This window comes from Tenrec ecaudatus, chromosome 17, assembly GCF_050624435.1.
Source record: "Tenrec ecaudatus isolate mTenEca1 chromosome 17, mTenEca1.hap1, whole genome shotgun sequence".
NCBI lineage: Eukaryota > Metazoa > Chordata > Mammalia > Afrosoricida > Tenrecidae > Tenrec > Tenrec ecaudatus.
This window is the reverse complement of record NC_134546.1, coordinates 62,279,442-62,294,922: the sequence shown is the minus strand read 5'-3', so window position 1 is coordinate 62,294,922 and position 15,481 is coordinate 62,279,442. Positions and strand designations below refer to the sequence as shown.

Below are 15,481 nucleotides of genomic sequence, written 5' to 3'. Positions count from 1 at the left end.
GTGATGCCTGGCCTAGTCTTCTCCCTGCGGGTGGCCGCAGGTAGTTTGAAGTGAGCCCACACTTGGCCCGAGGCTCTCCGAAGCTTCTGGCTCAGCACTCTAGCCACTCAGAAAAGCGAGCATCTTCGATGTGCTATTTAATACGTTTGCAACTTGCACAAGTTCATGGCTGGGGCCTCAGACACTTGGTAAGTTAATACAAGTGTCTGCACACATGGTTCTGCCCTCCAGGGTCCTGTTCACTAGAGCCGTGCCTCACAGTGTTAGGACTATACAATTGGAGACTCGAAAACCGATAGTCCTCTTTTATGTAAGGCAATCTCTAGAAATCCAATACCGCCTTTGAAAAGTCCGGTATGTTTCAATTAATGCAGCTGGGCTGGCTTGACAATTGAAAATAGGTTAGCATTCAGGCTATGATTTCTTTAGTAATTACTTCTTCTATTGGTATTAACTGTTTCTTTAGAAATGACATTAACACAGTACCAAAACACTGCAGTAATCCCAAAGTTAATGTTCTGTTCATTTATAATTATATTTAATTCATATTTATGAGTTGTCGGGAGGGAGGAGTAAGAAAGAATTGAATTTTTTTAAAAGGTACAGGAGGCACAAATTAAAATATTTTCCCCACTACTTTAAAGGGTACACAGAGCCACTTGAGGAAAATTTTAATTTTGAAACACGCAACAATGTAAAATCAGATTGTATTAGTTACTGCTGAAAAATTCTGTGTTTTGATTATTTCTGAGCGAATTCAGAGGGAAGACTTTTTTCTTTTTAAATAAACCACAGTATTAGCACAAATGTCCCTATGATTTTTATTCGAATAAGCTGGTAGATTTGTGGGGGTGTTGTCTGTGTATTTTTGGGGGGGGGGCTGTGTATTTTTTAACCCAGGAAGAATTCTGCATCTTTAGACAGTCGTTAAACAAGTAGCTGTGTGTGTTTTCTCTGAATTGCTCGTGCAGTCTGATGTATTATTAATGAATTCATCTCTTGGTGGTGGAGGCCAGTGAATAGTGTTGTGTGGATGGGCAGTTGCCTGGTGGGGCCAGTTTTGGCCGCTGCCGTTTAACATGTGTTGCTCTATTGTGGCGCCTTCCGCAGCCGTGGGACAATGCTCGTTTAATCCTCCATGGTGGGACCCGGAGCCCCAGCTGCATGGCAGGGCCAGTTACCCAGCAGCCGGGCTGGGCCACTGCTCAGCCTCTCTGCGGAGCTGCCGCAATCGGCCCTCAACCAGGGAGAGCGCCTTGGTGAGCGGCACAAATGTTCTCAAAGAGATCCCAAACTGGTCGGCTGGGGTGCTGCCTCCATTCCAGATTGAAGGCAGCATTCCAGGGAGTGTAAGCTCCTTCCTTCCTCCTGGAAATGGAAGCGCCTGGGCCCCCGAGATCCCTGATGTTCTGAGGTCCAGAGTGACAGATGGCATTATGATTTTCCAAATCCTGATGAACATTCTAACTGAACTTGTTCATTTCACAGTATGTAGTTCTGTTGTGTTGGGGTTTTTCCCACTTCCTCTCCCTTCCTCCCTCCCCGTCTCCCGCTCTTTTGTTCTTCACAGTTTAGCTCATTGTCAGCTGATGGCAGCCTCGCCTGTGGCCTGCCTTCAACCCTATTCTCTCCATCGGTTACTGGATGATCCCAGGTACAGCACAATTTCCCATAGGATTCCCAGCCAGGGAATGGCAGCCTCTGGATGAGTTTTAAAATGTGTGAGCAAATGTCACCACCACTCAGACACCATGCAGCCCCTGGAAAGGCTGGCTTTCCCCTGACCCAGAGCTGGCAATGCAGGTGGCAAATGGCAGTAATTATTGTAACCAACAGTTGAGTGCACATTCCAGAGACATCCACGGTGGTGATGTGGACTCCGGGTTTGCAGTGAGTGCGCCGAGTCGGACTTGAGCGTGCCATGGCTTGTTGGTTTTTCAGGACACAGACCTGCCAGAGTCCTGGGCTTGATATGTGCAGAAGGGTCCCATGTTCTCATGTTCACTCCTTCCCTGAAAAAAGAGGAATTAGCCCTTGTCCCTAAAAGCCTGTTAAGGGGATTTTTTTTCTCTCTCCTGGATTCTCCTCTTTTCTCCTTTTTTGTCCAAACTAGTTCCTGATTCACTTGTCATCTCAGTTGCTTTTTAATCAGCACTTGTGCGCCCAGGGCCTGGTGAAATGCCAGTGCGCGTTTCAATATTATAATCTTGGTCCTGGATCAAACATCTGCAGCTGGACTTTTCCTGCGGAAAAAGATTGACCTCACCAGTGTATGAAATTCAAACACGATAGCGGGACAAGGTAAAACCACAGGTAGGAATTGCTGAATAATTACCTTTAGACCAGCCCGAGCAGGAGGCTTCCCAGGAGGGTGAGCTCATTTAATGGTTCCTAAAACTCCATCTTGTAGGTGTCAGTGGTCATGCTTGATTATTTGCAGCAGTGTTTTATGAAAAAGCCATAGAAATGCATTGGGAGGCGACAGAAAAAGAGGACAATAACAGGTTTTACTTCTGTAAGTGAAATCCCTTTGGTATGAGGCAAGTATATTTTTTGCTGCTCTGCCTAAAGCTCTTAAAAGGGGAGGGTGTGTGTAGATGCTGTTGTGTGTGTATGTGTGTGTCCTTACTCTGGGGGTGGGAGGTGGGTGCTGTTCACATAGGCACCTCTAAATAACACTGGGAGCTATAGCTTATGACCAACAAGAGACCTGGAGCAAAAGAAAAAATGAGGCCTGGCCTTGGAAAGGAAGCAACTGCAAATACGGTTTAAAAGATTCATTCATCCCCCAGTTCTTCACCCTCCCATTGCCAGGGGATTTCGCAAGCCACCAAGAGCTTTGCTCTCACACAGCCGCTCCCCCAGGGAATATGGGGCTTTCCCTGGGCAGCAGTGTTGGCAGCCGGACCGGACCGAGAGGTCCGTTTTCATGTAAGTGACAGAGTTCATTCCTCTTGTCTCCGGCCTCCATGCTGAGGAAGTCCTCAAAGCCTATTGAGGAGAAAGCAAATAAGGAAGAGGGGGAAATCTTCACAATCTCCAAGTTCAAGTGTCAACAAGGCGCTTTCCTACAGACTTGGTCGTTTCCATTGTGTGTGGGTGTGTCAGCCATCTGGTAATGGTGTTCACTTGCCTAACATCTGGTTCTCCCTTGATTGAAGGGTTTATGAGTAAGGTGGGTGTTTCAGTGGCTAAAATTCAAGCCATTAGCCCCTGGTTCCAGTCCCATCTGAGACAAGTTAAATGAGCTGCTACTGTCAGCCCAGACTCAATGGACAGAACTTCACACCAAAATGCCCACACATGTAATTTGTCACGTCCGGCAACCCAGAGCATGGGGTGACCCAGTGTGGAAATTGAATCATCTTTCACTTTCTCTGCTCAAGGGTTGATCGGGATTGGGACGAGTAAAAGGGGCTCTCCAGTGTCCAGCTGCAGGGAGTCCATCTGCAAGCCTCCCTAAATTCAAAACCTCCCTCCCACTCCAGCCCTGTGTGTCAGGAAACCCTGCCGACTGAGTCAGCTTCAGCTGCATGTCGAAATCAAAAGTGTACTTCATATCATAAAATGCTGATTGTCCCCTACAGCCTGGCTGCATTTGGGGGTTTTCATTTTTATTTTTTTTACAACCCTTGGTTAAATTCGTACAAATCTCCAATATAATTAGGGTTTGCTGGTATCTTAGACGGAGTGGCCCTCTGACTGATTGGAAACCCCCTCCCATCTATTTCCCACCCTCCTCCCTCTGATCAGCTGTGTCCACTTTTCTCCCACCCTCTCTCAGCTGAAACTTAACAGATGGGAACATCCAGGAGCATGTTTCCAAGGATCTACCCCTGGAGTTACTTTTGTGCTTATAGACTTTTATTTTGTAGAGTAGCCTCCCTCCCAGGAGCTCCTTCAAGTTGAGGCTCCAAGATGTTGTTGTTATTTGTTTTAAGTTTCAACAAATTAAGTTTCCTACCCAGTCAGGAGCAGGCCTGTCCTGTGGATCCTGCCAGCCGGCTCATGAGGACACAACGTCAAGGAGAATCAAAATCCAGTCAGGAATCTTACAAGGGCAACTGCAGTCTGCCTGATGTGAAGCAGTGGAATCATAAGCGATCGTTGATCCCAGCGCTGCCAATGGGAGCCATCTGATGGGCTACGCCAATTAATATGGTCTCCGTGCCAAGGACAGCAAGTGGTTGGACCCGGCCAAGCAACATCTGGCTTTAATTAAAGATATTTTTTCCTTTTCTTCCTTAGTAATGTAGGCCATGACTCTCCCTGGTCAGACAAAGGTGATTCGCTGATGGTAGCCACCTGTCGGCTTGGTGACTTGACACCATTAAGTCTAGAAGCGAGCTATTTTCAAAAGCTCGAAGCCTGACCATGTTTTATTTAACTGACCTGTGTACTTCAACAGCGGGCAACTCCTTGAGAGGTTTCTTCCTTTCTTTATTTGGTGGGAGGGTTTTGTTGTTGTTGTTTTTAAGCTGAATACAAAAGTATAATTATTTTAGATTTATTCCACAAATGGTGAAACAGACTTCCAAAATATTGCTAAAATGTTTGAAAACAAAACATGCAAAGCCTCAAATGAAAGGTCTGATTCCAAAGTGCCCAGGCCAATTCCCTGGGTCACATGCACAGCAGTCTCGTGGCCCCTTCAGGGGGCCTGCTGTCCTAAGTGGTCTGCCGCCTACGGCCTGGTGACCAGTTACCAGAATGCTTTGGATCTTCATCCTTTTTCTGATACTAGTATAAACAATCTCAACCCAAAAGTGTACGCTTAATTCTTTTTTCTTAAGATTTCTCAGAATTTGTCCTGTCTTGTCTTGCCCACTGCCAGTGAGTATAGAACGTTGATTGAAGGTGTCTGTCACACACTTAGGAAAATGAGCAAGACCCAGGCTCCAGCGCCCACGGTGTCCCCCACTCCACTCCCACCCCCAGGCGCTCTTGGGAGTGAGGAAGGAAGAAAGGGATGAAGGTCCCGCACAGCCCGCTAGAGCTGTCCCAAGACAACTGCCATCACTCCCCTTCATGAACTCACAGTACCCGGCAAATGGAATCGAACCCAGCGCTCCCCGCACTGCCTGAGACTCAGCCTTGGCACTCAGGCTCAGCCAAATCTTCCACCTTGCAGGACTGTTTATCAAGGGTGCACATCCTACTCCTCAACATTACACAAGGCCTTTCCAGATGTGGATTAAGTACCGGCCATTCCGTAATGCCAGACTTTGTGCCTTTCCTTGCGCATGGTAGATGCTTGGGGGAGTGATTGAATGTGTGAACGAATCCATGAATGGGTATATAATTTTCATATCGTATTCTGTATCTGTTGTTGGTACCAACTCACAGTGGCCCTGTGCTCAACAGAACCAACACTGCCCATCCTGCTGCAGCCTCTTCCTCGTTGCTGTGCTTGAGCCACTGCTGCCGCCCCCGTGTCCCCTCACTGAGGGCTTCCTTCCCCCTTTCCACTCGCTCTCTGTCTTGTGTCCGTGCCCCATCAATGTCTGGATGAGCCACCGTGTCAGCGCCAGGTTCCAGTGTCTCTTTAACTCTGAATTACGGGCAAAAATGAGTCTGCAAGTAGAAACAGGGAGCACAGGGCGGAAGTGAGATGAGTGAAGGTACATTGTGGGGATTGCAATCAATGTCATGAAACAGCATGTGGCTGGAGGGAAATCTGATCTGCTCAGTAAGCCTTCACAATAAAAAAGTTTAAGGTTTTTTTAAACGAATGAAGGTTCCCTGACTTTTTCTGGATGAGTTACTCTGGCAGGCTTGTCCCTAACACAAAGCCAAGCTCTGCTGAGCAGCTGCATCTCTTCTGAGTTATTTAAAGTGGTCCCTGCCCTTTACCTTTGTAGATGTCCTATTTTGATATGATTGTAGGTTCACAGGCAACTGTGGGAAATAACGCAGCGAGCCCGGGTGCCCTGCCCCCAGTTTCCCCAATGGTAACACCACAACCAGAGAATCCACGTTACTAACAAGATACAGTCTTATTCCGATTCCACCAGTTTACATAGCGCGCGTGCATGCGTGTGTGTGTATGTGTGTGTGTAAAAACCCTAATGGGTTTCTTTCAAAGCCATGAAACCTTTTGGTTCCAAAAAAGAGAATGCACCTTAAAAAAAAGTCCTTTTAAAATAAGCCATTGCGAAGCCATGTTTCGTGTATAATATTCTCTGTGTTTGGAGACCCCAATTGACTTACCTTCCTCTCAATTCATAAAGTATACTCACTGGCCCCTCCCCTGTAAGGGCACACTGCAGTAGCTCTGGTTAGAATTGGACCTCTTGCCCCCAGCCCCCACCTCTTTGAGTAGACACACACACACAATCAGGTTTTGTGCTGCCTGCCTTTTTTTTTTTTAATGCCTGAGCACCTTGCTGACAAGTGCTAATAACAAAATACCCAGAGAGAGTCCAGTTGAAGTTAGCACACATTAAACATTCCGAACTTGTCCTTTTGCTCATAGATTGTGCATAATTAATAATTAAACAGTTTCCGTTGTAATGGGTTGACCTCCCTGAACTGTTCATTATTCACCAGGCAAAGGCATCACTCACACTTGTTTCCCATTGTCCTTCGCTGTTCCCCGGCCTGCCGCGGGCTCGCGTGCCGGTGGGCTAGCAAAGGGGGCTGACCAGGTAGTTGTGGAGACCTCGGCGACGTGGGGGCTGCCCTCCTCGATGACCAGGATGGCTTACTGGACTGCTTCATGGCGGCTGTTTTGACACAGTTGCTAGCGCGGTAACAAGATCCCTTGGCAAGCCTCTAAAGTTGACGTGGGACCAGAACCTCAGTAAGGCTTTCGGTTAAGGTTGCGTCTGCTATTTCATTCCATGCCTCTGAGGTGTGAAGAACATCACACACACACACACACAAATGGCAAGAGGGGGCTGCGAGGAGAAGCCCTAAAGGTGAAGTGTGGCGCCCGGGGTTTTAGAGAGAGACATTTATGAACAATTTAGAGTCGGTTTCTGCGTGCATCACGAGCTCAGGGTAGCTGCTCCTCTAAGTGTTTATCTTTGGAGAGCTACGTGTTCATCGCAACTGAACCCACCCACGGACTGCATTTCGTAGAGGGGCGCTTTTGATGAGAAGCAATGACTATTCACTAGGCCCCCTGCACCCCGGGGCTTGGTTCTCAGCCCCGTCCCATGAGCAAAACACGTGCAGAATGGCTGGTCACCACCACACACAGACTGCAAGCCAACCACGAACGACATAGGCTCTCGGGAGCGCGGGTTGGTTTTCTTCCATCGTCCTCTGGACTAAACATGTATTTGCGGAAACAAAGAAGATGATGTCCCTGGAACCACCAAGGCTGCATAGCCCTGTGCGTTCCTGTGAGCTGGGGCCCTGCTCTGTTTCTGAAGTTGGGAGCCCTCGGGGTTCCTTTGCACCCTGCCCCCGTGTCTGTATGTATGCACCATTCTCTCTCGCACCCACACACACACAACTAGTCAGCGTCCCATAACGGGAAATTCTCTGAAGGTCGCAAGAGTGCCTAGGTTTTAAAGGGAAGGGAAAGCTGCTTGGCATTCTGCGTGTGCACTGAGCCTGTGCCCACATCTCCTTCCGGGCACCACTGAGAGGACAAGCCACTGAAAACGGTCCTGGCACGTCGACGTGGGCTGGCATTTGCAGAAGTGAAAATAAATTATTCATGGGTACCACCCAGTGCTCCTTAGTTTTACATTGTGAGCAACTTAACAGGCTACAATATCAGGTCTTAAATAAAATTAACTACCCATGTGAGCATGTCACATTCTCTCATTTTGCTTCTCATCCGTGTTAAAGTGACATCTTCATCAAGTTGCCTAGTCTATAATTCATTAATTTCCTCTTGGTATCAGACTTTGAAATGAGGTCCACATTAGCATCACAATTTATACCTAAATCTCGGAAAAATCCAGTCCAGAATTTTACCCACTTTAGTTAACTATTCAGTCACATTAAGACAAGAGGAGCCCCATCCTACCCCACTCCCCCCAAAACCTTGCATTTTAAAATGGCTATTACTCAGAAACTTCCCAGACCCCTCTGCTACAAAGAACCCAGAAAGGAATGGCTGAGAACCTTTCTCACCTGTCAAAGTCTGTAACTGTTCCACCCCAGACTGTGAACTATCTTTTTATTGTTGGATTTTGAGACCATAAAATATCATTTCTGGAAGGAAAACAAAGTCTTTTCTGGAACGGACGGAGCCGGGCAGGATCTTGCCGACGTGGTGATATATGTGGCTTTCCTGAAACGGCTGGGGCTGACATTGACACCATGTTTGATTTTTGCTCTTCAAACCGATGGGGCTTCTGTGACCATTTATGATGCCGCTCTCCGCCTGCCTGCCTTGTATGCTCTGAGCAGACTGCTCGCCGCCCCCCCACCCCCACCCCGCCGTCCCCGCTGCATGTCATCCTTTGAACTTGGCCAGGTGGTTCTTTCCCTCTCATTTAGCTTTGGTCTTCTTTCTCTTTTGAAAGCCTTTCTCTACCGATGAATGTTGGTTTTTAAGTTTGGAATCATTAACCATTTTCTCCTCTTGCTGCATTAAGTACATATATTCAAAGATACATAACCAAGAACCCCAATTGTTCCCCACTCCTTTTTTCTTTTTTTTAAAAAATGCACACCAGGATGTTTGGGTTTGTTTTTGTTTGCTGTGGCCTGCTCTGACCCCCTCCATCCCTTTTGATTTAATTGTGTTTCCCAGCAGTTTCCAATTGTTTGAATTGGAAACAAAGCCTTAATAAGAGTTCTGGTTAATTTTCTGTCTTGTAATTACCGATCTCATTTTTCTGATAATTGGTCACAGCAATTATATGTATATTTAGTAATCACGCAGGAGGCTGTGCGGTTGTCTCTCTGCCACCGTCGATAATGACACGCGGAGAGCAGAGGTGCTTCCGTTTTGCACGGAATCAGAGCTGTTTCCCCGCGTTCTCCATAATGAATACATGCATGCGTTTGACACAGTTGTGTGCTGGAGAAATTGTTTGGCTCCCACCAAATGCTGCATGTGCCGGTTCCTTGCCTGCAGCGCTGGAAGGTTGTATGGAATGATAGATTGCGCATCCAAATGGCCAAAGCCCCTCCAAAGCACAGTGAGATTAAAATAAGTCATTCCTTTGTTAATTTAAATAGGTGCATGTATCATACTTTGCAGGGCACTTTGTGTAGGGATGTCAGGGAGGGAAGGGGAAAAAGCCGCCGAAAGGTATTTTTAATAGCAAATGAGAATAGATGAGAACGGAGTCATTTGCAGCTGCTTACTTATGTGGCTCTCTCGTTCCAACTGTAGGTCTAATGAGATGACTGCTAAAGCACTCGGCAGTATAATTTCATTACATCCTGGGCTGTTACACTGTGTAACACAGTCTTGGAAAAACTCCGAAATCCTCAAAGCCTTCCTTCCGCAGTTAATGGGGCTTGTGCCCCGAGTGACGAGGTGGTCGCTGGTCGCTGCGGACTTTTTCCTGCCCTCTCTAGTGCCCGCCACCCACTTTTGTATTTCTGACTGCGCCCTCCATTCCTTGGCTTTCATGTATGTTAGAGAGGAAATAGGCTGAAATTTCTTGCAGGAAATAACTTCCCTCTTTCTTTCTATAAAGTGGAAGGGGAAAAAATGTTTTTAATCCGACCCACATGATTTGGTTCGGCACAAGCCAGTTCAAAGCCCTGGAATATGCAAATAAATGTAAATAAAAAGGAAAGTGTAAATAAATACAGACCCAGTAAAGGAAACAGAGGTCAGCACTAGAATAATTTCACAGCTCTTTGTTAATTACAAGACCATTTGTGTGTTACTTAAATAATCATTAATTTCTCATTTACACTTTCCCTACCTTCCTCCCTGCCCGTGGCTGTCAGTGTCCTTTCCACCTCCCCTCCCTCTCTGCGCTCCTGTTTCTCACCATTGTGAAGTGTGCGTGGCTTGAAATGTGGCATTTCCACACCAACACCCAGAGGAGGAGGAGACAGCCATTGTCACTGGGTGGGCCTTACTTTCCTCCCGCGTGGTGGTGACTGCTTGTTACACCTTCGTCTTTATACCGCTCCCTTGCTGGGGGGCTCTGGGGGGAGGGAGTCCCGTGGGATGTGGGTGGAAGATTCCAAAAAAGAAAAGGAATTGTTGCGCCTTTGGATAACTTGTTTTTCCTCCTTCCCAGGATTCGCCCGTCCTTCCGGTTGGAGAGTTCTCTGGGCCATTTGTGCATTTCATCACTCAGTGGTGAGCCAGTTTGCAAACATGCCAGCCCCATGTAAATGATACATGCCATTAACTTGGCGGCTCCGTGAGACCGCGTGGCTCTCTCTGCTTCCTTTGGGAGACGGGCGGGACTTTGGGGCCTTGGGCAGATGGGGTGGCAAAGCTGGAAAAATTGTTTAAATTATGTGACAAAGGGTCATAAATGTACTCGGAGGCTTTTTCCCGTTTTAATAAACTGCTGCGGATCAGGACACGTCTTTGAAGCACAGATACCGTTATTAGTTCCCCAGCCCCCTTTTTAAAGAAATACACCTTTTATCGCCCCCACTGAAAGACATAGGAAGTTTATTTTTATGAATGTAACCTCCAGGTTCCCATAAAACTGCCTGCCACTTAGTGGAAGCAGCGCCGTTTATTAATTCATTAGATTTTTCGGTAAATAACTTTTCTCCTTGGCTATTCCTTTTGTTTTGTTTTTAATGTAATACCGGGATACCCCTGTCAATAAATTTTCATCCTTAGGCGATTAGGGAAACCTGGTTCTGACAGACCCATGTAAACCCTTTAGAGCCGAGAGGGACCACAGAGGGACCTTTGGAGCCCCCAGGTAACCCCTTGCCATTTCCACACCTGAGGGAAAGGGAGCCCCTGCCTCTTCCTTCCTCCAGATCCTCTCCCCAACTCCTGCAGAATTCGGGTGGCCTTAGAAGGCCCTGTGTCCTCCCCCCCTTGTGCCCTCTCCCGAGCCCCAACACAGAGCAAAATTGGCCCAGGCACTAAGGAAAGGACACTGGGATCACGAGAATGACCTTCCTGAAGCAGGTGACAACCCAGTGGGAACTGGCACAGAGGTCTGAGGCTCCTTGATAGCAGTCGCCCCTTTCTTCCCTCACTGCACCCCACTCCTCATTCCCATGGCTGGAAAATGAGCGGGTGACCCTGCAAAAGAGACCCTTCATTCCCGGGGGGGGGGGGGGGAGCGGGGAGGGGGGTGGTCCTGGAAATGGTGCAGGCAGGAGGGCTTGCTAACCCGAAGTCACAGTCCACGTCCCTGCCCCTCCCCCCCATGATCCATCTGATGATTACACCACAGTGAAACCAAGAAATATTCCTTAATATAAATGTCAAGCTTTATCACCTTTTTGACTAAGTGCAATATGTTACCTCTTAATAAAAATGTCTCCTACAGTTTATATACCATAGAAAAATATGTGGCAGAGAGAGCACCCCCCCAACTTTCAAATTTTTATGAACACCGTTTCTATTTATTTAAAATACTTATATATTATTCTGCATATTTTGGAAATGATTTTTGCACTGAAAACATTTCGTTTCCAAAGCTGCCCACTCGGTAAAGGGAGAGGCTGGGAAGGGCACGCTAAGCTATTGTGAGGCTCGATAATATTGGCGCCATCCCCCAGACGTACATACGACTGTTTCTTCTTTTCCTTTGCGGAGAATTCCTAAAATCACACAGGCGCCCCTCCTGGGAGTCCCCGAGGTGAGATGCTGAAACTGGAAAACAAGCCAGGAGATTCCCAGGCTACCCGCAGCGGGCCAGGGCCTACCTTAGGCCTCGCAGCCTGGAGATGTCTGCTTTGAGGCCCAACCGCTGGCCTCGTCTCTCGGTGTGGTCTGGAAGTTTGGGTTCTGGGTGGGTGGAGCGGAGGTGGGGAGCCAATAAGGCTTTACCCTTCTCCTGCCCCAAAAATGAATCAGCTGTTATATAAACGTTTTATGGAGACAGAGGGAGGGATAACCTGTGTTGAAATTTTCACACATGTCATGACGGAACAGAAATGATAGTACGTAATATAGCCTTGTTTCCCCCAAGAGATCTGGCTACTTGGGAACGTCAGATTCGGATGGTTACCAACTCCGCAGGCTAGACAGCTGGAATTCCTTGCTAATGGGCGCGGCATTTGAGAGGTGCATGTGGTTATTTATAGGGAAGGCAGACATCCCCCGTGCCAGTAGTGGTTCATAACGATAGTTCTTATTTACCTAGCAGTAATCAAGTCTCGCTCTTTAAAATTAAAACAAAATCCGTCAGCAAATACAGAGCTGAATGGTTTTCTCTTGCTTGTTCGAGTTTGCTTTCAATAAATAAAAAGGATGCGTGTGATTTAGCGCTTCCAAGTGTCTCTTCATGACTGGATCCCCAAGATGCTCTGAGTTGAGGACACACAAGCCCTTCAAGTAGGCAGCCACCAAAAGGGACCTCGGTTCCATGTGGGGGACTGCCCCTTTCACCTAGCTAAGCGCCGTCTCCTCTACTGATTAGGACCATTGCCTGGAAGACAAGACATATGTTACGTGAGGAATGTTGAATTTCAAAGTCACTTAAATAAGCCGCTCTTTCCCCCAGCTAGCTTTTGAACCAATCACCCACAACCAAAGTAAACGAGAGTCAAGGTGATGTCCATTTTGTGGCCTTAGATGCCTGGACACCTGACCGCTCATATGCGGCGTGTCGTGCCAAGTGGCAATGGAAGAATGAGATGGTTGCTCATCAGACATGACAATCCTGTGTCTTTTTCCTATGTCTTTTCCCAACTAGTCAAAAAAGTCAGTTGTACCCCAAATTTAGATGAGAACTACCTGGATAGTGCACCAGGAAACGAATACTGCTGCTTTTTTTAAACATTCATTTCAAAAGAAGAATTAGAAGAGATTTGAATTCCTTATTCAGAATTACAAGAGTAATACCAACAAAACTCATTTTTATGCTTCTGATTCATAAGGTCTCCAGAAATGAGATTAATTAAAGGTTCAAATGAAAGCAAGAGATGCCAGCAACAGCACTTGGGCCAAGAGCTGCTCATGATGAATTTTGAGAGCATATTCAGATTCGAGGGCGAGCAATCAAAGGGGGGACTTATGGCGCGTTTTCAAGTGCTATACATAGAGTGACTGCTTACTTCTGTTTTCCCCTCGCCAGCATGCGGAAACAGCCAAAGGAAAGGCCAGCCCCTGAGGAACTGATGGTAAGTACGACTTTATTTTCGTTAGGATTCTCCAGTTGTCATGTGTGCCTAATTTCAGGCAATGTCCGACCTCTGCAGCCTCTGGAGCGGCAGCCTGGTTGCTTTCTCTGGAATCAGTGTCTTTGAACGCATGCCCTCCAATACTTGCTTTCACTTTCGCAAGCACCTTCCACCACCTTGGAAGGAAGGAAATGCAGAGCCCTTCCACTCGAGGGTCACAGCCTGCTGCCAGTCACCCCCGGCGCTCGTGTGCCCCCACGGCCGCGTTGCAGAGAGCAGAGAGCCGGCCGGCAGCTCAGCGGACGGCCAGGGCGTGCGGTGTTGAATGCAGTCCTGCGGGAAATTCCGAGTGTGCTGTGGCAGCCCCTTGGAGGCCTGGAGGATGAAATTAGATTGGCTGTAAAAGATCAAGTTAATGTGAATCTTTGGTCTTCCCTTAGAAGAGACAACCACGAGGCCACCGGGGGCTGTGTTCTCAGCTCCAAGCAGCTTTCTTTGATTGCAAGTGACGGTTTGTCGTCAAGCCGGGAGAGGCTCCCTAACAATTCCCAAATGGTCATTTATTTAGTGCAGCTTGTTGATTTGACAGTGGACAAGCTGTTAGCGTGGCGCCCGGACGGAGCACTGGTAACTCATAATTATAGTCCGCTCCTTCTGATGTTCGTGCCTTTCCGTGTCAGGGTCCTGCCGCCAGCGCAGACACTGCTCCTGTGCCCTTCACTTCTCTAAGCCGTGTGCATCTTCCAGATCTTTCATCCTCCATCCTAATAAACGCACCACGCCCCCCAACTTCTCTCTCCTTCAGATTTCCTCCCCAAATACAAATTCCCGGTCGGGTCCCTTTTCTGTCTCATGATCGCTTTGCACAGTGGTATTTGTTTCTTTAGAGCAAAGAATTCCGTCTCTGAAGTCGTTTCAAGTTGAAGTTCACCCCTGTGAGCTTGACCACTGTGCAGCAGGCTTCATGTCTGGAATAAACTAGTCTTTTTTTTTTTTTTTTGTCTCTTCAATGGTTGGGAAATTCTTACAGGTAGTCACAGTTGAGAAAACTTGCAACAGGGCCTAGAGATGGGAACCCCTTTACCCAGTTCTTTATTACGTTATGGCTGGATAGCTCAACTCTTAAAACAAAAGCATGGGGTTTCATAAAACAGAGATCTGTCTGGAAGTGCACATTTCACTGCTGCAACGAGAGCGCACATCCACCATGAATATATGCATACGGATGTCTTGACAGGGACCACCACCTCAGGGTGGCGAGTCAGAAAGACAAGGCTAAAGGGTGAGTGCTTCCAATGCCCTGCAAGTTTGTGTGTGTGAGTGTGTGTGTAAGGATGCATAGAAAAATATACCTCTTCACAACAGATACCCTGATGTGTACATGGTCTCACATTCTTAATTAAGAAATGCAAAGAAACCAGAGTACAATGAACAATGTAGTCATAAGGACCATTATCCCATATTTAACTTGACATTTCTTCTGGTTCCGATCACCGTTTGGTTTGTAATGAAAAGTGGCAGCGCAGGAGTGAGGTGGACCTGGCTTGGTAGGGGCTCAGGGAGGAGGCAGGGAACATTAGTGTGAGACTTCTGTGTCCATGGAGACAGAGCCAAAAGATCCCATGTGGGAAAGAAAGTGGGTTGTCCTTTTCTTAAGTGGACCGCAGAGCCTTGAGTCACCTGTAAAGGACCAGATCTTGAGGCTCCACTGTCTTCATCCCCCCCAGCATATCCATGACTTTTTCTTTCCTGTTTGCCTGCCCTCTATTGGATGGTGCTCCCATCTGGAAGCCAGGGCCTCCTCTGGAATGCAGGAAGTGGAGAGCCCATTTGCCTTTGCGGGCAGGGACTGGTGCCTTGTCCCCAGAAGATCAGTTATCTCCCAGGTGCAGTAGCTCCAACCAGCAGGAGCCGGTGGGGTCTGCTCAGCCTGGGTCACATCACCTCTAGAATCCGTCTGCATTTTCCAAGGCAAAGGAAGGCAATGAGAGAGGGGCAGAGTGGGACTACTGAGAGTCACAGCTTCACCAGCAAGGAACTCTTCAACGACTCCAGGGGTGACCCTGACCACCAGGGAGCCCAGCAAGCCCCGGCCTACATGAATCCGAATTCACAGGAGGTCTGGGCCAGGTCCTCACACTCCTGGGCCTGTCCACGCACGCACTGGGCTCTCAAGAGAGTTCTTTGTCTTTTTATTTCAGGGCATTATATTTTATATGTACTGGATTACCAAATATCGAGTCTTAAACCCATCTTTGCTATTGTTGACAGTACGCGTATC

General features: G+C 47.6%; 1 protein-coding gene across 2 annotated transcripts in view; it reads left to right on the top strand.

Annotated features, from left to right (window-relative positions):
• The window catches only part of MAP2K5 (mitogen-activated protein kinase kinase 5), a 288,293-nt gene that overhangs the window by 233,743 nt on the left and 39,069 nt on the right, over positions 1-15,481 (top strand). For both annotated transcript variants that reach the window (XM_075535636.1, XM_075535635.1), the window contains 2 exons: positions 10,173-10,234; positions 13,155-13,200. In XM_075535636.1, coding sequence (XP_075391751.1) covers positions 10,173-10,234; positions 13,155-13,200 — 108 coding nt within the window. The remainder of the gene's footprint in view (positions 1-10,172; positions 10,235-13,154; positions 13,201-15,481) is intronic.